The sequence below is a fragment of the Lepidochelys olivacea genome, assembly GCF_965140295.1.
Source record: "Lepidochelys olivacea isolate rLepOli2 genome assembly, chromosome: 7".
NCBI lineage: Eukaryota > Metazoa > Chordata > Testudines > Cheloniidae > Lepidochelys > Lepidochelys olivacea.
The window spans coordinates 19,370,186-19,396,123 of NC_140417.1; the positions used below are offsets into that span (position 1 = coordinate 19,370,186).

The following is a 25,938-nucleotide window of genomic DNA, read 5'->3' on the forward strand; positions in this document are numbered from 1 at the left end:
ATTTCTCTTTAAATTCCCATCTTACAATGGGGGGAGAAGAGCATTTGTGAGCTCTATGTAGTTCATGGGCATCTAAAGGGATGATGCTCAAAACGAAAGGCCAAAAGCCACTTATTTCAAATACATTATACTGAACTGAGGCAATTCCTGACAACAACTTTTATTGCTGCAATAAATGCAAGTGACAACATTGCAATTCATAGAATCATAGAATATCAGGGTTGGAAGGGACCTCAGGAGGTCATCTAGTCCAACCCCCTGCTCAAAGCAGGACCGATCCCCGACTAAATCATCCCAGCAAAGGCTTTGTCAAGCCTGACCTTAAAAACTTCTAGGGAAGGAGATTCCATCACCTCCCTAGGTAACTCATTCCAGTGTTTCACCACCCTCATAGTGAAAAAGTTTTTCCTAATATCCAACCTAAATCTCCCCCACTGCAACTTGAGACCGTTACTCCTTGTTCTGTCATCTGCTACCACTGAAAACAGTCTAGAGCCATCCTCTTTGGAATCCCCTTTCAGGTAGTTGAAAGCAGCTATCAAATCCCCCTTCATTCTTCTCTTCCGTAGACTAAACATCCCCAGTTCCCTCAGCCTCTCCTCATAAGTCATGTGTTCCAGTCCCCTAATAATTTTTGTTGCCCTCTGCTGGATTCTTTCCAATTTTTCCACATCCTTCTTGTAGTGTGGGGCCCAAAACTGGACACAGTACTCCAGATGAGGCCTCACCAATGTCGAATAGAGGGGAACGATCACGTCCCTCGATCTGCTGGCAACGCCCCTACTTATACAGCCCAAAATGCCATTGGCCTTCTTGGCAACAAGGGCACACTGTTGACTCATATCCAGCTTCTCATCCACTGTAACCCTTAGGTCCTTCAAAGAGCAAGAAATAAGAACTAAGGTAGGCTATTGAAAATATGCACATATATACTTCATGTTCTCATCCCTGCGAAATGTGCTATTATTGTAACAATAAAGGGGTCAAATCGAGTCCTAAAGTGAGCCCACCACAGCCTCTTTTCCTGCAGGGGGGACAGACCATGGCCTGAAATGCCAGCATTTCAAAAATATAGTTTACTTGGAATCTTTAAAACTCTTAATGCCTGCAGTAAATAAATTATTTTAAACAGTTACGGGACAGAAAAAGTGCCAAGCCTTGTTTCCATTCAGAACAGGTACAGACCAGTGCCCTTGAGTTGAAGCATCACACTTTTCTTTCTGAATTCAGACTGTATTTTTTATTCTGCCAAGACTAAGGCTGGTTTGGATCAATGTTGAGCACACAATAAAATGAAGCGAGTTGAAAAATGAGCAGGGGCAGACGGAGATCTGCAGAAAGCACTATTGGTAACTATCCAACATACCAATAGCAATAAAAGTGAATGGGTAATTTCTAAAGTATTTTTTCTCAGTACCAACAGCACTTATATATACACATTAACGGCAATTTGCTTAGTAACCAGAAACAGAGATTCCAACTTATTTCCCTTTGAAAAAATGTCTTAATGTTTAAGAAAAATAAAAGCATAACATTTATTTTCACTACAGAATCTCCAACATTAACAACCCATGTTCAGTGTTTTTTCTGCCTCAGTCTTGGTTTCCATTATCTGGTGCCTTTCAACATTCTTACTGTTTGTATGCACTTTGTAAGAAGACATCACAGCATATCTCTTAAGTGTAGAGCACCAACCACTAGTCTGTCCAAGACTTTTCACTTTGGAAGAAAAGGAATTTAACTACAAAGAGTTGTCAATCAAAAGAAACCAACCACTAATTACAGGTTTCAGAGTAACAGCCGTGTTAGTCTGTATTCGCAAAAAGAAAAGGAGTACTTGTGGCACCTTAGAGACTAACCAATTTATTTGAGCATGAGCTTTTGAGTGAGCGAGCTGTAGCTCACGAAAGCTCATGCTCAAATAAATTGGTTAGTCTCTAAGGTGCCACAAGTACTCCTTTTCTTTTTGCAACCACTAATTGATGCACTGTTACAACTCCTCAAGGAGGTGGAAGCTGGTTTCAGTGTAGGCTAACATTTTTGGAAGTGTCAGAGATTTACGAGTCTAGACCCATTTTCAAAAGTGACATGCATTTAGGATGTGGTTTTGCTCCGAAGTGCCTAAATCACTTTTGAAAATGAGACTAGCATCTTAAATCTCTTAGTAACTTTTGAAAATTCTACCTGGTATCCTTAAAATTGCCTACCAAGTGTATACAGTATATCTGTACACATAAACATGATTTTTCAAGCAGAGACTACATGACTTTTGACCCCTACAGGCAGGTTTCCTTTAACATCTTTGAACAAGTATATTGATTTAAACCATAAATGTTCACACCCCATGGATTTGCAGAGATGACAATAGATAGAAGCAGACACTGAAATTATCCTCAGGAGGAAGCAATATAAATTAATTCATAAAACAGACATATACTGATCTACATTGGCAACAAAGTGCAAAGGGAGAAGTAAGAAGAGTGTTTGTTACATAGCTTCCTAATAAAGTGGAAAATACTGAACCCTTAGAGTTGAAAAACCCTTTAGATTTTGCACTCCCTGCCCTCCACCCTGCAAGTACAAGAATGTGCTGTCTCTCATCTAGCGTACCTTGGCTTTTCTGAGACGCAATAACCTTTCCCAGTGCATGGTTTCCACAAAGAAGAGTTAACATGCCTACAACAGCTCTACTAAAAGCCAAGCTCTTGTTCTGATCTGAGTACAGCAAAACTAATCAGTTGTCTGAAGGTAGCTCACTAATCACTACCTGAAACCATGAATCATGTAATTACTTAGTAACTCCTCCCCTTCAAGAGGAAAGGCATTATCCCTGCACAAGGCTTGGGGGTGAAATAAAAACATGACATCATCCCAGCCATGGAAAAAAATATTAAAGGGACAGCTCATTTTTATAACATTCAAAGTAAAGCATTAATGCAAACCTGCACATAGATGGCAATATCCAAAAGCATGAATTTCCATGTTGCCCACTGGACTCAGTTGTGTAATTATAGAAGAGCAATCCCATTTTCAGATACAAAGTAGCAGCTATGAGTTAGGTTGCATGGAGCAAAAAGTGCTAGAGATGTAGACAAAGCAAAAGTTTGCTCTCTTTCTACCATTCATGCTCCTTCCCCACAGTTTATGCTGTAAAACAAGAGCCACATAAGACAAAGGGCATGACAGAGTCATGGCCATACAGAACAAATTACCAAACTCTGATAAGAGCAGTATTAATACAGCACTGCTCTAGGAAATATTTATCAATGAGCAGTGCAATTAGAAGCCTCAGCTTTCCAGATGCAGTTCTTTTCCTGCATAGCATTCAATACATTTCCTCGGTCACAGTGAAGAAACAGTGGACACTCAAACAATGCAGCTTTTAACAACTCTCTTTCCTTGGAAGTCAACGTTTTTCCTTAGAAGTCCCTGGGGCTGTGTATTTCAGGAACCTGGTTACTAGGTAAAATGTAACTCCTGCTCTGTCCCCTAGACTTGACTGCTTTCTTTATGCCAGAAGGCTTTTTCTTTCTCATTGCTCTCACTGTAATCCGTCCAATGCTCTGTGCCTAGAATGTATCAATTTACAAGCCACATATTTCTATTGAAGTCTGTCATTTGAACACAAGGAAATGGTGGGATGTAAAGAAACAAATAACCACGAATAATATGAAAGCTCAAACAAAGGACAGACGAAATTTTTGCAAGAGTGAATTGCTCTGAGTTGCCATTGTTAACACAGCATTCCTGAACTGGCCTATCAGTCATTAACAACTAATAATGTCTATTTGTAACACATACTGGAGATTAAAAGTGCTACATAAGTAAAGAGCACTTCCCTTGGACTAGGCAATTTGTTTTTTCCCCCGTCTTTGAGATGGGGACACTGAGGCCGAGGTTATGTGACTCAGGAATTGGGGTTCAGGGCAGGGAAAAAAACCATCCTTTTACTCCTCCCTTCATGTCCAGCATTTGTATAAAAGGAGGCACACAGTGGTAACTCATCCATTTAAAACAATCTAATTCCTTTCTCATTCTTGAAACTTTGTTATACAAGCTGCAGGAAAAGCAAACAACGAAAAGCCCATTTCACATTTTGTTTCTAGACTTTTTCACTATCAGGTTCTTATGCACTAGTACAATACGGCTGTGTTTGGTACAATGTTTTATAAACTGCTTCCACTGGAATAAATAGAATCAGTGAAACATTTCTACTGGACTAAAGCGGTGTAAAAACAAACTTGCATTTTGGGCTTCATGTGACCTTTAAAGCTCTACATAAATAGGTTGTGAGATTTGCGAAGCATGGATCACAAACATCATAATGGTGCTCATTCTCTTCTCCCTGACTAGCCTGCTGACTGTCTTAAACACTTGGCAGCGCCCCTCACTAGTCTATTTAGATAATTATTTTAATCCAATTTATATCTCAATCTGTAAACCCCACAGGAAACATTCCTGCATTCATTGTAAGAACATGCACTTTGTCAAGCACAAAAAAAAAATCTATTAGAATGAAGCTTCAGAGATAGATTTCCTCCCTCCATGAAGTTTAATATACCCTTGACACAATACAGTATACATACAGTAAGTTGTAATAAATACCCTCCATTAGATAGGCAGCAATCTACTGCACTGTCATAACACAAATTAGTGCTGGGCAGGGTCAACAGGGCCACTTGCTAGTAACCTAGCACTGAAGTTCACTGTTTATTATTACACAAAATCTTGTCTGACATTTGGAAGTTATATTGTTTGACGTTTCATTTTATGTTCTAAAGGATTCTGGGTGCTGGAAACCTAGGAATATTATTCTTCCGTCTGGGGTGACTGTGGAAATATCAGCTACTGACTGAAGCAGCCTTAGTCATAGAAATTGCTTGGTAATCAAGAGGGGATACTGGTTTAAAAAAAAAGAAAGGTTTCTAGGCAGTACCAATAGTTAGTATTAATCTGTTCTGCTAAAAGCACACAGGTTAGCAATACTACACAGAGAATATTAAATCTCTGAGATACAGGCTTACATGTATTTTGGAAGAGTATGTAATTAAGTTTCTCTACTTGGAATTCGTGATTTTCATCAATCTTTTCTTAGGACTGTAGCTCTGATATCTGATTACCTCATCAAGCCGTATATCGAACAAGAACCTTGTACGGGATCCCTGATAGAGTCAACAGATACTTTACATGCAGTTGTGGTTCAGTTTACAATTTCTCTCACTTGACATTCTTACAGAAGCACCAACACAGCCCTGCTTACTCAGTGTGTTGATATGATCTTATCACTCCTCTCAATTGCCTTATACAGTAGCTTTGCAGCTCCAGTGAGAGGAGTCTTTATTAAACTGTTCACAAAGATTTACCCCTTATTGCTGGATTAGGGAAACTAATACCAAGTGCATGTGAAAATAAAAAACTGAAAACTAATGCAAAATTCTCAGAAAATAATGGTTCTGAAAGAGATCAATTTCTTCGATAAATTAATACGGTCTCTCAAGAGCATAAGGTGCTAAAAGTGAGCGGTTGTGGAATCTATCCAGGACATAAGAGACAAACCTGTAGAGAGCAACACAATTATGTTATTTTTCACAAATCAGCTTCTCCCCAAGCTGAGCTTTTACTATAACCATAACAGCAATTTGCACATTTCAATGCTATGAAACAATATGGGATGTTAAACACTATTTTACTATAAAAATAATTTCACTAGATTTTGGTGCACTGTAAGCTGGTTCCACTGGGAGATGCTCTAAATCATTCTAATGCCCCAACCTCTTTCTCTAACACTCCAAGTTGGTTTTCTTTCATGGAGAGAAGGTCAGTGGTGGAACTTCCCAGTGAAACGTTGGGTCGCTTTCTTTTCACCAGCCTGATCAAGATTCCTTAGGGTTTTAAGGCCTTGTTTACATGGGGAAACTGACTAACAGCCACAGCAGAATAAAATATTCCAGAATAGCTGCCTGTGTGGACACTATTCTGGAATGAAATTGATTTTTTATTGTACTACAGCTAGTTTGGTCAAGAAACCCCAAACACTTGGCAAAACCTATATCCTTCAGAACACTGGGGAGTTCTGGTGTCTAAAACTAATGATGTAGGATTACTGAAAAATCTACCTTAGTTAGATGCTATAGGGATGCTGTGGAAGGAATATAATATGTTCAATGTGAACACCTGAAAGTGAGTTAACATTCAATTGCTCATATCGCAGAAATGTGTTTCCCCAATGTCCTACCTAATAAGTCAGTCCAGACAGGCTCGTATGATCTTTTAGCAGCATATGAAAACAAGAAATGTCCTGAAAGCTGTTTTGTCCCCACTATTAAAGGAGACTGGGCCACATGATGACCCCAGTTTTTTTTCCTACCTCCTGGCAGGTGGAGATTGTCTTCTGGATGCCTTAGCTAAAGGGTTTAATTCATTGTTAATTCCTCACTGTTTAAATTGCCAGGATTAGTCCCCTACAAGAGTTTTTCTACATATCTACTCCACAGCGCAGAGCCTATGAAGAATCTTTTTTCCCTCCTCCCCCGCAGTCTTTCTATAGATTATATATACACAGAGTCTTATTTACAGTGTGGTGGGTCGTCTTAATAAACCTTGGTGGGAACATTTCACACACACACAAAGGTACCTGCCGACTCATTGAAAATCCAGACTTACTTTGTTTCCAAGTAGGGCAGCTGGCTTTAAGCCAGTAACAGCAGCGCTCCGGGCACACATGGTTTTAGGAGCCGTTTATTGCAGCTTCTATTCCCTCCTCTCTGCCTGAAGCTTTGAAAACATGACCAAGAAGTGTCGTCTTAGAATAAAAAAACTATGGGAAGGTGAGAGAGGATCTGGCTGTTGCAAGGGAAGGATGACTCTGCTGGGAGTAGCTCTGGGAAGGTGCATAACTGGTTTCTGAGCAGATTGGACAAGTCATGTCTCCTGATGATCAAGATCTCTCCATACGTGATAAACATTCACAACAACTAAACACTCAAGAAGTGTTTGCACTGTATCCCCTCCCCGCCCCAAAAAACCCCCCACACCACCATAGGATCAAAACAGAAGTCATGAGTCTGATTTCCTGTTGAAATTTCCCCTCTCTAAATGAACAGATTCATTAAAGTACATTTAATACAATGGATATACAGTAGGTGGAGAGAGAATCGGAGGATTGGTATTGAAATTCCTAGTAGCCAAGAGCTAACTAATTCACAAGGAATAGACAGACTCTTCTTTCCTCAAAGCACATGAGAGAGTATAGACTCTTGGGATCCCACTGATGGTTAAGAGGCAGTCAAACCATTAATAAAGTGAGATCTGTAATCATCTTTAGGGGAACAAAAATTAAGAGGAGAGAAGAAATCTCTGGCCGGTCTACACTACAGACCTATATCAGTATAACTACATTGCTCAGGGCTGTGAAAAATCCTCAGCCCATAGTGATGTAGTTATACTGACCTAACCCCCACCTCCAACCCCGTGTAGACAGCACTATGTCTCCTGTTGACACAGCTACAGCCTTTAGGGGAGGTGGATTAACTACGCCGATGGCTGAAGCTCCCATCAGCGCAGGAGCATCCTCACTAAAGTGGTGCAGCTGAGCCGCTGCAGTGCAGTACATGATTGGGGATTGGTCCTGCTTTGAGCAGGGGGTTGGACTAGATGACCTCCTGAGGTCCCTTCCAACCCTGATATTCTATGATTCTATGAAGACCAGCCTTTTCCATGTTTGACTGAATCGCCGGCCTACTGCTCTTTAAAGATTCATGTCTGTAGCCACACCCTCTTCAAGCTGTAATCTCATCAATTCCCAAAAGCAAAAGTGGTTAGGGTCAGATCAATAGCTAGCACTACTTAACCAGGGCCTCAGAGTCATGGTAGGGACACCTGGAGTTGTGGTCTTTCAGAGGAGATGTAAAAGTGTGGTCCTGACCACTTGTTTTTAGATCTCCCATGGTAAAGTTCTGCAGTAGTTAAAACTGTCAACCAAATGCTCAGTGTGAGTAATTACATTCTGCCTCTCTGAGTTGACACATTCTTTTAAATGACAGGTTTCAGAGTAGCACTTTTCGGCTAAGTCTTCACTGCCAAAAAGGTAGTGTATCTTTTAAACATAGTGGGATAGCTAATACCTGTTACCCTGGGGTTTAAAAATGACAACGAAGCCCAAACAACAAAAACAAACCTTTTTTAAATCATGAAGACAAAGCATGAGAGAGTAGGAGACAACAAAACCAATCACTATTCTATTCTTAAGAGATTACTTGCTTTTATAGAGAACAAAGTATTTTACCATAAAATCTGATAAAACTTGTTTCTTTGAAAATATTTTATTCATTACAAGAGACAGATTTATCTTTCCCTCCTGTATAAATCACAGCCCATTTTTCTACATGCAATTAGAAATGCAGGTGTCCCCAGGAAACAGTAAGGTTTGTGTATATAAACTCAGTTTTTAAGTTGGTTTTAATTAGCTTTTTACAGTGACAAGGGGAAAAGATATGCTGCAGTCCCATTCCTGGGAATCTCGCATAGACAGACATACAGGGTGTGTGGGGATAGATGGACAAAAATGCCAAGATATGGTACTAAAATAATCAGTTATCTGACATTAGTCAAAAGACCACTGATGTCCAATAGACTGAGTGGTTTCATCATCTTAAAGATTTAAAGTACCCTGGACAAGAAAAAAGTGGCTATGACTGAATTCCAGCAAAGCTGAAATGATTGCATTAGACAGACATTGTAAACAGTAGCAGCTTTCTGATTTTTTGGCAGAGTGTTTTCAGATGGCCAGTGCAAGACACAAGATCAATGTGTATGTACTGTTTTTTTTATTAGGGCTGTAGAGGATCAGTAGTCAATTGTGGCCAGGGTCATTACCATTGCCATCACCTGACTAAGACACTTCCTTTTGCATTCTGATCTGGTTACTGTGTGGCATGTGTCTGCAGTATTATGGATGAGTCACTATATGGGACTAAACCTCCTCACAGTCCCAAGCAGCTGCTACAGAAGGTAGAAACAAGGCAAAAGGAAATTCTGTTTACCTACTGCTTTTCTCTGTGTACTAACTGCTGGTTGGAACATGGGTCAACTGTAAGGTTCCAAATGGATTCAGACCCAAGGATGTTAATGCCTACCTCTTATCTGGAGCTTTCAAGATATTTTATGAGGTCAGAGTTATCCCATTTTATAGAAGGGGAAACTGAGGCACAGAGGGGCAAAGTGACTTGCACAAGGACACCCAGCAGTCCACTGGTAGAGCTGGGAATAGAAGAGTCTCTTGAATCCCAGAGAAGTACTCTAACCATGAGGCCACACTGACCTCCTGGATGTTCCATATATTATCTTAACCTCTAAGAACACAGAGAACATGGCTATTTGTACTGAGGTAGGTTAAAGAGGAAGAACAGGTACAGCTGTATCTCAACACTCCAGGCATTTCTGAGCTTGAGAAATCCCCCCCGAGCTTGAGAAATGACATGGATCCAACACTTTATAAAAGGGTCTCATGTTTGTTTAAAATGAAACATATACCAGGCATGGTTCTCTGATCTAGCTTTAGTTGCTCTCTTCCATTGTTCCATTTTAAGATTAGCATTTCTTACTTTGACAAGCAATGTTCCTTAAAAAGCAAAATTTTCACATCTTACTAATTACATCATACAGTTAACGAAAAACAGGTAGTATTAGATATCCATTCAACAAACCGCAAGTGCCGCATGAAGTGGTGTTGGTCTCTGAAGATGTCACTGTTCCCTTTGAATCAGTAATGAACCAATACCCCAGTATGGCTCTAGGGAGTGCTGTGCTGTGCTTGTGAGGTGCAGTCTCACCTTAGATGTGAGACTAAAATCCTGACAACTTGTGGTTGCTGAAAATCCCGTAACACTTGTTGCAAAAACAGAAGAGTTAACCCCAATGCCCTGTACTAAATCCAATTAGTTTTTGCAGCATTCCTAGCATAGGACAGAAATGATAGCATCTATCCCATATATGACTGTGCATCTCTATTTGATCATCCCACTACATACTACATGAAAAAGCACATAGTAATCCTTCTGAATGAAAGGAGATATGCAAATATCAGGGATTACTATAAATCAGCTTCAACACACACATTTAAATATAATTTGTGATCAACAGAAGGAAGACAGTTTCCACAGTATGCATCCGATGAAGTGAGCTGTAGCTCACGAAAGCTCATGCTCAAATAAATTGGTCAGTCTCTAAGGTGCCACAAGTACTCCTTTTCTTTTTGCGAATACAGACTAACACGGCTGTTACTCTGAAATCTGTCAGAAGGAAGACAGTCACCTACCACAAACCTTACAGCAAGTGGTTCTTCCCTTAGTTGAGCAATGTTTGGATTAAGATTGTACCAGCCCTAAAGACATCACATTTTTAAGATTAACAACATGTGAGAAAGAAAGAAAAACGGTCAACCTCCATGGCAGAAGTTTTCAAATTGTGGTCTACAGACCACAGGTGGTTTGAAGAGAGCTGGCTGATCACATAGTGCTTCCTCATTTGCCACTGCTAAATTGAATTAAAAAGCCGCTCAAATATATTAAATGCTTTCCTAATATTACTTTTCCATACAGGCAATCGCTGTATATGCCACAGGGATGTTATGCAACTGTGAATGGTAGTAAAGATACTCCATAATATTGTGAAAGGAAGAGCGTGTGGTTCACATTATTTGTGTTGTCCTTAATACGAAAAAATCTGAAAACCTCTGATCTATGGAAACAGTTAATCTCAGCTCTGCAAGGCTGGCACAAATAACCACATTCAAATGCAAAAGTAAAAGTAAAACAAACTTTATAAGCCACCAGGAAGCCTTTGACATATGCACTGAGGCTACTACATTTTCCACCCTAACTGAAGTCAGGTTACTTGTGTAATAAAACTCTTCTCTTCAGTCCCAATTGCATTCCACAGAGAAGGAAGAGGAGGTTATTTACCTATAATTGGAGGTTCTTCAATGTGTGGTCCCTATCTGTATTCCACTGTGTCCGAAGTTGGAGAATTTGAAAGTAGGGCGAGCCAGGTGCATGCAGGGACCAGTGGACATTACTTTCAAATTCTCCGACTCCGGACGCTTGGTGTGCAGGCATAACCCTCTCAGTGGACTACAATAGGGACCATCACTTGAAGCAGCAGCAGTTTTTCTGCAAGATTTCACTTTGTGAGAAGCCTTCTTGGCATTATTATTAATCAGAATGAAAAAAAATTTCAGATTGTGCTTTGGTGCTCCATCTACTCAGATTTTATGTCAGAAATGCAAATAGTCTGTGAGGGGACATTACGGCTCACCTGAAGTGGTCTGAGAAATTCTTTAGCTACTTCAGCGTTTATTCAACAGTTAGCCTTTTGATAGAGCATGGAAGATACCCAGTTGGTATCCATGACGGATAGGGTTGCAACAATCTACAGGCTAGGCATTGTGTTGCTGCTCTGTGATATCAAAAAAGGATAATCAGAAAATGTCATGGAGGTGGCTGGCTTCAGATGGAATAGTACAATTAAGGTGCATTAATGTGTGCAACAGTGAAATATCAGAACTGAACACAGCCCTGGTCTGAAAGCACAACACACTAGGTGTGACTTTTCTAGATTTTAATGTAAACAATATTCACGTGAACAACAGAAGAACAGCTTTGTTAGTGTAAGGAGCTATTCTAGTCCCACGTTTTATTTCACTTTTTTAATGCTACATCTGCTTTTTGGAGGCTGCTTATTAAATCTGCACAAAATTTCTCTAACGGTAAGAGGACCCCCTACCACAAGCCTTTGTTTGTCCAGTGCAGAACTACACACATTCTCAATCACCAGCCTTCTGGTTCATTGTTTATGTAACATACAGACTTAATCATTCTTAGATTCTCCATAAACGTCAAGGAGGGGCCCTATAGTATAGATGTAAATAGAGGAAATTTCTGTTAACATGCAAGTCTGGATCAATGCAAGAACAGGTTGAAGGTCCAGAAATTGATAAAGTGAATTATTCATGGAGACATTCTTTTAACAAGGTTTTCCACACAATGCAAAGGAACATACACAACTATATCTTAAGGCAAACTGACGACAGATGTGCTATGAAACAGGAGTTCCTAAAGGCTGAGTGTTCAGTCCCCCACACATTCTTTACAGCTCTACACTATAACATTCTATTCCACATACACATAGGAGCCTTCGGTAAGTCAGCATCTAAGAATTGTTTTGAGAAACTCCTATTATGATCTTTACATTCAAATTCTCAATATATTCAGATCTAAAAGACAGAGCTTGCTAAATCAGACACGTGAACAGAAGCATAGACTTGAGAGTCTTGCTAGTATTTTTAATACTCAAGCTAGTCAGTCAGGTCTAATTGACATTAACAGGACCTCCCAGAATCAGTAACATTTTTTGCCTGCAGCCAACTGCCCCTCAAGGAGGTATGAAGTTCTTTCCTATCTTTGAAAAAGAAAAATCAGAAAAATTGCTTCCAATTTGATTCTTTTGCTTGCCCCAACTACAAAGTATGAGGGACAAACAACTTAGCACCAAGAGGAAATAGCTTTGTAATTTATCCATAGAAACTAAAATGACCACTAAAGCAGTTCTACTGTATATGGTGTGTTACATCATCAAAACTTTATATAGACAATAATCACACCTCAATATCTCTGCATGGTAAACATTTATACCACCAGCTTACAGAAGGGGGAATGACCGAAGGTATATAACTAACCAGGGGCATAAGGACTACTTGCCCATCTACATTATAGGCAAAGTTTTTAATAGGACTTAAATGAACTGTGAGATGTAGGCTCCTAAATCACTTTGAAAATAGGACTTAGGTAACCTTGAAAATTTTCACCCAACAGTTTTCAGTTACAATATAGCTGTCCTGACCCAGTCAATAAGTGGTTCAATTTTGTAATGTAGACGTGATCTAACTTGCTGGTTAAAGTGACAGAGCAACCAGCTTTATTTTCCATATATCTGCAACGCACAAGAGTTCCAGAAAAGGACCAATATTTGAGCATTAGTAAGTGAAATGAAAGAAAAAAAATATGTTTAATGTTGCTACTGCCGTGACCTGTCTTATCAGAAAGAATTAACTGTGGTGTCAGTTACAACACAACCAACACAACACATTTCACATTCTTGCACCTTTACTTAGTGCACTAACACACAAACACCCCCCCCCCCCCCGCACACACACAAACCAACCAGCCCACCCCCCAGTAACCCTGGTTATTCCCTGGATTGTTGAGGTCTACAAATCTGGTACCGCTTGCAAGATCCTATATTCTTCTCACTTTTATACCCAGTTGGCTGAAGTCCTGTATCTTGGTCACCATTCTTCTGGTCTAAGACTGGAAGGGACTCTTTTAGGAATCAGTCACTACTAACTGCTAAAAGGTAAAAGCTGATTGACAAGAAACACATTCTCCCTGAGGAATACATATGGTTCAACCACTGCCCAAGAACCAGAAGCAGGTGGGGTGTGTGGAAAGGGATGAGATAAAGGTGAATATTTATTATGTAGGTGCAATACAGACATAGGATGAGACATGGTCCTCACTCTGAGGAGAGAGGAAAGGGCACAACATACAAGTGTTCAACAAGTGATTATTCACACATTTTACATTTTTAAAAATGATTAAAACTACCTCCAAATACCCCGCCATCAAGACACAATCAGCCAGTTTGACTTCTTGTAGGTGTCACGGTAGAAGTGGGTCTTCAGGAAGGTCTTGAATGCATAGAGTAATGATTTAGTGGATCAATTCAGGAATGACTTCCCAGATGTAAAGAGGCGTGTGGAAGAAAATCACTTGTGATAGGTGGACAAGTGGGACATTAAGACTGACATCATAGGCAACATATTACAAGAATATAGAGGTAGATAAATGAGGACAGAATTATGTGCAGGGCCCTGAAAGAGCTTGATCTTTGAGAGGAAAGAGGAAGAGAAAGTAATAGACATTGCCATATATATATATGGATCAATGCAAGAACAGGTTGAAGGTCCAGAAATTGATAAAGTCAATTATTCATGGAGACATTCTTTTAACAAGGTTTTCCACACAGTGCAAAGGTACATACACAACCAGGTCTTAAGGCAAACTACCGATAGATGTGCTATGAAACAGGAGTTCCTAAAGGCTATATATATAAAATTGACTGAAGGGAAACCATGTGGATGTCAGGAAGTCCAGGGAGCAGGCGGTTACACTAATAAAAACAGGAGAGGAGGTGGATGAATTTTAATTATAGGGATAGATATCTTGAAAACAAGTCTATTTATTTGAAATACAGGGTATAATCATCAGAATGACTACATAAAATGGCACTCTTTTCTCTCATTCCAGTTTCCCCTGTGTATGAGAGTCATATTTGCTTAATTTACTGACAAAACAAAGCTTTTACTATTGTTAGAGCCAGTGTTGGATCATATTAAAGAAGTTCTGTATTAAAATCACAAATGAGTTTGATTCCCCAGAGTTTAAATTCCAGGGTATTACTAATTAAGAGATCTCTTGGTTTTTGGTACTGTTTCTCTCCCTCTATGTGTGAAACTTGCAAGCTGCTAATTGCGTTAGTACATTCTAAGACAGAGTCTGTTCTCAAAGCAGTTCACACAGAGAGAGACTCAAAGCAATACTCTGTAACAACAGAAACAGCACCCAGAGACTCCCCACCCTTTTGTTGTATTAACAATTGTGATTAAAATAGAGCTAGAGGATGTATGTGGATGGATGCGGATGGATGCTTGGTGTGGATAATAACTGAATGATCAGGGAGGTGCCAGCCTAAGAATCCAGTGTCCATCGGCTGAAGAAGGCATCAAGTGGAAATAACCAGAGGACCCCCCGGAGGGCAGACTGGAATCCACCCAACAGCCTCAAGAATGGGAGAACCAAAGAACAAGATAACATCTAGCAGCATGGAGCCGTCAGGAATGTGCTATCTGCTGATTGATTCAGCAACAGCATGATGAAGCAATTCCCATAGCCTGGTATAGGAAGAAATTCCTATAAAAATGGACTCTAGAAAGTGAGAACTTTGGGGTCTGATTCTGCAAACCAACTTCCAGGAGCATCAGATGAGCATCTGACAAGGCCCTGCTCCCTCCTCATGTCCAGGCCACCTGGCCAGTGGCTTGGCATGAGCAATTCTAAGGCTGGTAACTATGCTAACAACCTTGCAGAACCTGTGTGTGTGTGTTTGTATGAATGAATGTGTGAATAAATATGAGATTGAATGGAATGTTATAGCTATAACTAACTGCTTACTATGATTCTTTCTGTATTCACAATAAATGTGGTATTTTGCCTTTTTCCCTTTAATAAGATCCTGCTGGTTTTTATTTTATTGGTATAACACCAGTACAGTCTATTTTGTCTCACACATCAACCTGTTATCGAATAAACTAATGCAGAATATTAGTGGTGAATGTGTAAGGCACAGTAAAGAACAGAGCTTGGTTTTCAGATTGCAGGCTGCAAGTTACATTTGACTTGTAAAATGAGTGAGCAAATTGGATATAGAATCAGTGAGAATAAATATCCAACTTCACAAGGTCATTTTTACAGGATCATTCTACACAGTACAACCACACTTAAAACAAGCGTTTTCCCCCCTTTTAAGAGGAGTCTTCTCTGTTGAAATCTAATTTGTCTTGTTATGTTATCATTTAACAGATCTTTTCTATTGCAATTCATCTCTGACATAAAGTAGTCATTTTGAAGGGTGCAACTACATTTCCATACATGTTTTTGTTTGATACACTGAGAACGTATTTTTAGAAGTGGTTTCTTTTGCAGGTATAACTGTCATTTAACTGAGCTCCACTGTAACCAAAAGCCTTTCTGTAAACTTATTTCTGGATTCATGTAATCAACCACTTGTACTAAAAGATAAATATGTCTTGAAACTGCAAGAAGATTCACGTGTCCTGTCACTGCATTATTTGGAAGTTGTATCTAGAGTTTCTCAATACATTAACCCTTCCTTTAAGCCTTTATAATACACACAGAGTGCACAGCAACAAATTTCTTATTTGCCAGGAAGCTACACAATAGTTTGGATACTGCAGAGGTTGCTTTACTATCAAAATCTGCAGTTTGTTGTTCAAGCTCTAAATGCTGTATGGGAGCCACACTAAGGGCATGGCTACACTGGAAACTTCAAAGCGATGTCGAGGGAACGCTCCCGTGGCTGCGCTTTGAAGTGCGAGTGTGGTCGCGCGCCAGCCCTGGGAGAGAGCTTTCCCAGTGCTCCTGGTAATCCACCTCCATGAGGGGATTAGCTCCCAGCGCTCGGAGCCTGTTTACACTAGTGCTTTAAAGCGCTCTGACTTGCTGCACTCAGAGGGGTGATTCTTTACACCCGAGCCAGCAAGTTAGAGCGCTATAAAATGCAAAAAGAAAAGGAGTACTTGTGGCACCTTAGAGACTAACAAATTTAAAATTTTAAAGGTGCCACAAGTACTCCTTTTCTTTTTGCAAATACAGACTAACATGGCTGCTACTCTGAAACCTATAAAATGTAAGTGTAGCCAAGCCCTAACATCATGCTAGAGTCATGAGATAACGAAGTCGCAAAGAGAAGACCCGCTCAGCTAGTCAGAGACAATGGAGAGCTAATATATGCCATTACAGAACAAAGGAAAAGCCTGCCACCTCCTGCTGGGCTGCCATACACATACATATGCCTTTGGAGACCTGAAAGGGACAAGCTATATTTAATGAGGAAGTTTCATTCAAGAGGTGGCAGTCTCCAGCACAGAAAGGCAGTGGAGAAACTTGTTTAAAAGTCTACAGTAAATACTATGGGTTTCAGAGTAGCAGCCGTGTTAGTCTGTATTCGCAAAAAGAAAAAGGAGGACTTGTGGCACCTTAGAGACTAACCAATTTATTAGAGCATAAGCTTTCGTGAGCTACAGCTCACTTCCTCAGATGCATATCGTGGAAACTGCAGCAGGCTTTATATATACACAGAGAATATGAAACAATACCTATTCCCACCCCACTGTCCTGCTGGTAATACCCAACACTCTCACAAATCTTGGGAGACAGGCCAGTCCTTGCCTACAGACAGCCCCGCAACCTGAAGCAAATACTCACCAACAACCACATACCACACAACAGAACCACTAACCCAGGAACTTATCCTTGCAACAAAGCCCGTTGCCAACTGTGCCCACATATCTATTCAGGGGACACCATCACAGGGCCTAATAACATCAGCCACACTATCAGAGGCTCGTTCACCTGCACATCCACCAATGTGATATATGCCATCATGTGCCAGCAATGCCCCTCTGCCATGTACATTGGTCAAACTGGACAGTCTCTACGTAAAAGAATAAATGGACACAAATCAGATGTCAAGAATTGTAACATTCATAAACCAGTCGGAGAACACTTCAATCTCTCTGGTCACGCGATCACAGACATGAAGGTCGCTATCTTAAAACAAAAAAACTTCAAATCCAGACTCCAGCGAGAAACTGCTGAATTGGAATTCATTTGCAAATTGGATACTATTAATTTAGGCTTAAATAGAGACTTGGAGTGGCTAAGTCATTATGCAAGGTAGCCTGTTTCCTCTTGTTTTTTCCTACCCCCCCCCCCCAGATGTTCTGGTTTAACTTGGATTTTAACTTGAAGAGTGGTCAGTTTGGATGAGCTATTACCAGCAGGAGAGTGAGTTTGTGTGTGTATGGGGGTGGGGGGGATGTGAGAACCTGGATTTATGCAGGAAATAGCCCAGCTTGATTGTCATGCACATTGTGTAAAGAGTTGTCACTTTGGATGGGCTATCACCAGCAGGAGAGTGAATTTGTGTGGGGGGGTGGAGGGTGAGAAAACCTGGATTTGTGCTGGAAATCACTTTAGATAAGCTATTACCAGCAGGACAGTGGGGTGGGAATAGGTATTGTTTCATATTCTCTGTGTATATATAAAGCCTGCTGCAGTTTCCACGATATGCATCTGAGGAAGTGAGCTGTAGCTCACGAAAGCTTATGCTCTAATAAATTGGTTAGTCTCTAAGGTGCCACAAGTCCTCCTTTTCTTTTTAGTAAATACTATATTAACGGAAAGCTGAAATCAATATATTTACTGCAAACTATCTGCAACAAACATAAAGGCAGATTTGGAACTCCATCTCAGGAGGCCCCGCTAAGAACAAGTACTGTTGCTAATATTAGAAGAGGATCTATGAACAAGCAGGAACTGTGCACCAGAGGCAGTAATGGCAACAGATTCTAAAACTGTACTTAAGGCAATATGGTGTGAATCTTCAGTCTTATAGAAGATCCAGGCGTTGCATTCTCTAAGAACAGACACTGATGTATCCAACTGTAGTCCAGCAGGTATTCCCCCTGAAAGCTGAATACAAATAAAATGCTAGTGTCAATGGTAAACAAAACCCTTCCCTGCCCTCAATCCACCCCCCTAAGCTACTTCCTGCACAATTTCAGCTCTCAATTTTTGTGTTAACAGGTACCAGCAGTAGCCACCTCTACGTTACTTTTATTAAAGAGACGGACAAACACAAGTAAGAAAAAGAAAAATGTACCTCTCCCAAGAACTGGTCGCTCTTAAAGAAAATGATGGTCTAGGCAATAAGTGGGGTTAGATATATATATATGCCTCAAACACAGCACTAGCCACTGCTTAATATGTGCATCATGTATTTAGGGACTGGTAATAAATCCAAGGAAAATATTCCCTCCTCCCCCACATGGTAAAACCAAAATGTCAGGCTCCTGGGTTTCTCCTTCCTTCCTTCTGTACACTGGAGTCACAGCAGATCAGAGAACCACCAGGCAAGAACTTGTATACATTTTTCATAGAAGATCAGACTCCCAACCCCCACTCTAGATTTCTCATAAATGTAAGTGGGGAATAGGTCTTGCTGTAACACACTTTTGTGGAGGGGGCGATTCCTGATTACACTGCTTATAAAGGCCAAAGAATTGCACATTTGTTTGTGAAGGTCACCAGGCACTCTGAGAAGCCAGATGACAATTTCTTTGCCTAGTGTCAGATATGATTCTGCAATATGTTTATGTCCTCCTGGAAATGCCTTTTACACAGCTGAAAAAGCAAAGCATGCATTCATATTTAAAGATATGCCTGATCAAAATACCCCCTGTGACACTGGGCTGCTTTTACTAGCCCTAGCTTTCATACTTCATTGTACTATGCAAGGACATACTTGATCTTGATTATAAATTGAAACACTCACTCAGACAGAAGCCTTTTCCATACTTTCCAGCTTCCAAGACGAATAAAAATCAGACCACAGAATGTAACATTCAAGCCTGGAGGAAAACAGGGTTTCCAAGAATAATGCTATAAATGAGGTCAAGTGCTACTGTACTGGAGATCTAAATAAAACAGCCAAATAGGATGCACGGATGTTCCATGATCTTCTCACCTTCACCGGCTCGGAGAAGTGCTTGTCGCAGCACATACAGGTACAGCAGCACCACATAAACATCACTGCATGGCCAATCTGCAAAGTCCTCCTCAGTGCTAGGTACTGCTTGGACAGTCTCCCACACTGACTACACTGCTCCCTACATCTGAGAGAGAGAGGGCTCTGGACACTTGCCTTATAAACAGAAAGCCTTTGCCAAAACAAGCATCACTGTGTGCAGACCTCCAGTGCTGCTGATGCAAACAGTTACACTCAGCACTCATGCACAGTATATGCTTCTCTCCTCCAGCCCACTGGGAGCATTTTGTTTACATACAAAAGCATTGGGACTGTTAGATTTAAAGCTACAGGGCATTCAATTCTATATTAATTACACTACATTTTATTTATGCAGCACTCTCAAAAACACTGAGAAAGGTAACAAACGGACAATGTAGTAAAGTAAAAATATCAGCTGTATAAACAAGATAACTGGTGTCCCTGAGGGAGTGCAAAATATTGGGTTTACAAGAAAATTCTGAGCTGGGATTAAAAAATACCCCCCCAATATCCACCCACACAGCAGGGTATAAATTACACACACCATTAAATATCAGTTGAAACAATTTTCAGCAGATTAGTTTGAAAAGAGGAGACTAAGGGTGGGGGGGGGGGGAGGATATGATAGATAGAGGTATATACAATCATGAGTGGTGTGGAGAAAGTGAATAAGGAAAAGTTATTTACTTGTTCCCATAATATAAGAACTAGGGGCCACCAAATGAAATTAATGGGCAGCAGGTTTAAAACAAATAAAAGGAAGTAGTTCTTCACTCAGCACACGGTCAACCTGTGGAACTCCTTGCCTGAGGAGGTTGTGAAGGCTAGGACTACAACAGGGTTTAAAAGAGAACTGGATAAATTCATGGAGGTTAAGTCCATTAATAGCTATTAGCCAGGATGGGTAAGGAATTGTGTCCCTAGCCTCTGTTTGTCAGAGGGTGGAGAAGGATGGCAGGAGAGAGAGATCACTTGATCATTACCTGTTAGGTTCACTCCCTCTGGGGCACCTGGTATTGGCCACTGTCGGTAGACAGGATACTGGGCTGAACAGACCTTTGGTCTGATCCAGTATGGCCATTCTTATGTTCTTATGACAGCACACCAGGAAGAAACTCCGGTATGAAGGTAACATGGTCTAGTGCAGGGGTTCTCAAACTTCATTGCACTGTGACCCCTTTCTAACAAAAATTACTATAGAACCCCAGGAATGGGCGGGAAATGAAGCCTGAGTCTGCCCTGGGCATGGGGGCCAAAGCCCCAGCCCCAGGTGCGGGGCCTGTAAACTGAGCCCCGCCACCCAGGTCTGAAGCCCTCAGGCTTTGGCTTTGTCCCTGGGTGGTGGGGCTTGGGCTTGGTCCTGGTCCCTGGGCTTCGTCCCTGGGCAGTGGGGCTCGGGCTTTGGCAAGTCTAATGCGACCCCCATTAAAATGGGGTCCCAACCCACAGTTTGAGAACTGCTGGTCTAGTGGGCCAAGCACAGATCAGGAGGAAAGAACTGAGTTCGAATCCTGGCCCTGTCATTGATGCAGAGAAAACTTTGTCAAGTCACTTCATCCTGTACACCTCAGTTTCTCCATCTGCTAAAGGGGATGCTACCTTACAGAGGTGTGGTGAAGGTTAATCAATCATTCTTTGTATTGACAGGTTTCAGAGTAGCAGCCGTGTTAGTCTGTATTCGCATCTGAGGAAGTGAGCTGTAGCTCACGAAAGCTTATGCTCTAATAAATTGGTTAGTCTCTAAGGTGCCACAAGTCCTCCTATTCTTTGTATTGTGCTCAGAAAATGTAAAACAATCTGCGGTAGAGTTTGGTGAAGAGGCACTCCTATCATATCCCCTCACACCATTCCCTGTTATCGTATTTCTCCCCTCTCTCCCCCCGCAATTTTCTTCCTCCAAACCTCACACCAGCCTCATCTTTATAAAAAAAATTCCCCCTTTCTTGGTCTTTGCATCTCCATTCCGTGGCTGCTTCCCGGCCCAGTCTGTCACTCAGCCTGCTACTTAGTGCTGGGAGTGGGAGGCTCATATTAGTGGCTCTATGAGGTTGAAACTCATGCTGTTGAGCCTGAGCTATGTACAGTGATAGACTAATTGAGCATAGGCAGTGAACTGCTGAAGAGCCCACAGTCCTGTATGTGCTAATGGCTCCTGACTCCAGCTGTATTAGGGACCAACAGGAAGGAAAAGCAGGTTTCAAGAGATTGCCACTGCGTTAGCCACAGCAGCATATTTGCAGTCACAGTGGACTCAAGGACATACAGCTTTTCCCAACTCTTTTGCTTCTCTTTTCTGCTCCTTATCCTCTGGACGACTCTGCTGACCCGCAGATACAGAGTTATACAAGCGTGGAGTATATTAGCCAAGCTAAAACACAACTTTGTGCTTTTCCCCTTATGCTGTTTTGTAAAATCCATGCAATTCTTTGTGCTGTGAAGAAAATCTACAATTAGTTTATAAAAATGAGACCCAACAACCCAGCTAAGGGGCAAATTCTATAATAGACCAGCATATCAGCAACAAGAAGGAAAACATTACATGGGGAAAAATTCACTTTCAGCTTTCAACTGAAGGAAAGAGAAATTTTAAAAAAAGGGTTGGCCATGTCCTCTTAATGCATGTTTATGTTAGTATTGGAGATGGTGCTACTAGACAAGCACTACAGGGAAGGAGCATCAAGTGCCTGCAAGGGGACAGAGACCGAAAGAGAGGTTGGGGTGGCAGCAGCGGGAAGTCTGTTGAGATTCAGAGGAAAAAAAACAGACAGCATTGTTACAAAGAAGTTAAAAGGTACTTCAGCTTCACAGAAGCTGCTGTAAAATTAGTTCTCAGGTTGAACGCTTATCTAGCATGTATTCCTCATTTTGAGTCAGAAAAAATTAGTTGGCACCCAAAGCAATGGTATGTTATGGGCCACCTATTTCAAGCCCAGACTCAGAATGGGTGGTTCAACACAGCGTAGTCGAGCACCCAACCTCTTTGTGCACAAATGCAGGCACGCAAGACTGGAGGCCCGCTGGACACGTGGTTCTTGCAAACTTCTGGATGAAAAGCCTCCTTGTTATTTCATTTCTGTTTGGTGGAAGTTCAAACCTTTAATTGGGATTGTCACAAGAAGATGACCTCATAGAAAGAATTCCTATCAAGCGTTCAAACAATGGTGTCTGCTGTGCAACTGTATATTCAACTTAATGCAAGAATTTCCTTAGATAGAATGATATACATGATAGCAGGTACTTGGACAACAGGTGAGCTCTGTTACTCAAAACACTTTTTCAGAAAGTTTAGATGTAAAACTTCAACCAATTTCTACTTCTGCCTTGCCATCAAGTCAACTTAAATGTAGCTAAAAAAACATTATCTCCAGTGAGAATAAATAGGATTAGTAAAGAAAAGCGACTTAGGCCTTGTCTACCTGTAGTGTTTACTCTAGATTAACTATTTCAGTTGGAGGCGGCTTATTTTTCTATTGAAATAGTTAAACTGATATAACGCCCAATTGTGGATGCATTCATATCAGTATAAAGTTGCCTTATACTGGTATCACTATTATTCCCCCTTCCTACAGGAATAGCTACCCCTTTTGTACACAATGCCATGGAGTCCTGGGAGGAGTCTATACCATGCAAAAACCCACTGGTTGGAACACTAAACGTATAACACTTGTAGAGCACAGTGTGTCTACGTACAGCTGCCATCTCGGGTGTTTTACAAGTGTTGATTGCAACACTAGGAAGCAGATCTTTACCGTAGGTTAGGGTTGCCAATTTTGGTTGGATGTATTCCTGGATATTCCATCATGACAATCTTCAATTAAAGGTTAATCTTAAACTCTTGGAGACTCCAGGACAATCCTGGAGGATTGGCAACCCTACTGTAGGTCTGGTTGTGCAGCACAGTCTACAACGGTTTTGCTTAGTCTGAACAGGTAGAAACAATTATTGCGGCTGCACTACTTCACCTCATTCTCCACTACATTGCCACAAAGCCCCTCCTTCCAGCAACAGTGCTTCGGTAGTCAAACAATTGAAAGCAGTGTAATTTACCACACATTTATACAGCACCTAGCAGAATAAGGAACCAACCTTGTTGAGTCTAGGCACAACCATGATAAAACGTTAATAAGAAAGGTGTGTTGCCATCAAAATGGTTTCAAGAATAGAAGATGCAAGAATAATTTCATGAAATTGATGTTCTTATTACTGTTTCCTTGCTTAGTTTGGAAAAACTCCAATATCTTTAGTCAGGTTGTTCAAAATACTGTAAATGATAAAAGATGATCAGAGATATGAAAAGCTGAGACACTCTGATCACTAGAAAGCACTGCTCTAAGAAGTGAAGTACAGCATTTAAACTAGGGGTTTCCTATACAGCGCCAGCAAATGCACTCGAGGGTGCGATTTGTAAAGCACACGAACATGCTGTCCTCTAATTGCCTTTTGTAGATCCTGCTGGCACAGGTTTCAAACAGGACTACATTAATGCAAACAAGGTACCTTTAAAAAGAAAAGGAGTACTTGTGGCACCTTAGAGACTAACCAATTTATTTGAGCATAAGCTTTCGTGAGCTACAGCTCACTTCTCGAATAAATTGGTTAGTCTCTAAGGTGCCACAAGTACTCCTTTTCTTTTTGCAAATACAGACTAACACGGCTGTTACTCTGAAAGGTACCTTTAGTGAGCACCAGCAGGGTCCACATGGCATCAGCAGAGGAATTTAAGAATCAGCCCTCTGCACCATGTAAACAAGCCCCTAGAGAAGGGACCCTAGGAAAGCTGTGGGTAAAAAGCTAGTATTCTAGCCAACACAAAATCTACTCCTTGCTCTTTACCAGATTATGATATTCTTCTCATCTGCAAAACAAGCTTATCTGAGGCATAAGTGAGAACAATTTTACAAAGCTGCAATCCACAGTATTCTCCCAGTAGTTTGACTAAATGTGGGATTCCTACCCCTTCAACTGTGTTACAGGACAACTAAGAATATGAATCAATTCAAATACATCCAGTCTCAGGTTTAAAGCTGGTACAAGGGCAGATGCTATCGCCGCTGTTGTGCGCTCAGTATCACACACACACAGCAAGGTCAGTGGAAGTTGCACAGAGTTTTCACTTCAAAAGTTAAACTGTGCCTGGGTTAGAGAAAGTTATAAAATTCTTTCAGCAAAGACATTTCTCAAATGGAACCTCGTTAGTAAAACACGTCTAGAAAGACAGATGTGAGGAAATGACAATCGTGAGAAGATTTGCCCTGTCACTGTTAAGTGTCTTCGTAGCACCTCACTTTAGTTTTTCCTTACAGGACAACAAGAAAAAGATCAATCTTCCTGGGTAAAAAACCTAGTTTGGAGAGCATTGGAATCCCTATGGATTAGACTCACCATAATGAAGGAACAAAACGTGCAAACAACCCCCCAAAAACTCTCTCTTCAATCCCGATCATCATAGTATCTGAGAGTCTTCCTAAATCTTACAGAACAATAAGAGACTATTGCAAAATTAAACAAATTAATCAACCTACCAGGCTCAGTATCACCTCCATTAAGAAAATCAGTCACATTCCCCATTCAAGGTGAGGGCATGTTTCTTCTTTAAGTTTGTTAGTTATGCAATGGCATTAAGAATGGATTTCTACTGTCACAAATGTACTGAAACATCTTTATAAGAATGCTAAGAAACAAGTCTTCGTTATAAACAAAATTGAAAAGGTTCTTTCCACTCACTGACAAGATGTAACCTGGCAAGTCTGTATGTAAAGCCTCACATCTGCAATGAATTCTCTAGTCTAGTGCTTCACTGCCGATTGTCATGCTTCCCCCCGCCCCTTCTTTCTTGCCTTTGTTCTCAGTATGAAGCCATGTACAGTGGAAGACACTGCTTGCAGCAGTTTAACTACTTCAGCAGAAGCCAGATGACTTGATCAAGCCTTTAACTAACGTCAGGGACATGAACGTTTCATGCGTCCAAGCCAAATACAGAAAAGGCTAATCAATCAATATACAGCCTCTGCAATCTTATGGAGGAGATCATTCAGAAGGTCTTATGTGATGAAAGCACTTAGCTTAAAAAGCCCCAGCTTGAGCGTAGTTCTTGTATACTCCAAAAGGCCTCTTCTTTCCCCTCCCCCTCAGAGTCCTGTTCCAGCTAGTGAGGCCCTAATTTAATTAGGGACTCAGGAGGCCCAAAGAAGAGTCGCTGTCTTTGTCTGCCTGCAGCATTTCCTCTGAGCTGAAGTCACTTAGTGGAACTGAAAGTGGAGGGAGGAGGGCTGAGAAAACAAAGCACATGAATTTTGATGCAGCTTAAAAACTTTTGAGATTAGATGCTCATATGACTACAGTAACAAGAGGAGGCCTCTTTCCAAGGCTGCTTGAACCCAATTAGTTTAGAAAAGGGGGATAGAGGCTAAAGTACTGCATGTGCTGGAAGTTGGCTGTTGCCAAAAATTAAAT

The 25,938-nt window shown here is 40.9% G+C and overlaps 1 protein-coding gene across 10 annotated transcripts in view; it reads right to left on the minus strand.

Annotated features, from left to right (window-relative positions):
- TMCC1 (transmembrane and coiled-coil domain family 1) overlaps nucleotides 1–25,938 on the minus strand; it is a 198,709-nt gene that overhangs the window by 14,331 nt on the left and 158,440 nt on the right. The window contains exon 1 of one of the 10 annotated variants that reach the window (XM_084635342.1): nucleotides 25,008–25,082. The exons of 8 other annotated variants lie outside the window; for them this stretch is intronic. In XM_084635342.1, the coding sequence (XP_084491468.1) occupies nucleotides 25,008–25,028 (21 nt within the window). In that variant the 5' untranslated portion in view covers nucleotides 25,029–25,082. Of the gene's footprint in view, nucleotides 1–19,443; nucleotides 19,557–25,007; nucleotides 25,083–25,938 lie in introns of those variants that run through there. One more of the 10 variants, XM_084635336.1, reaches the window with a different exon arrangement.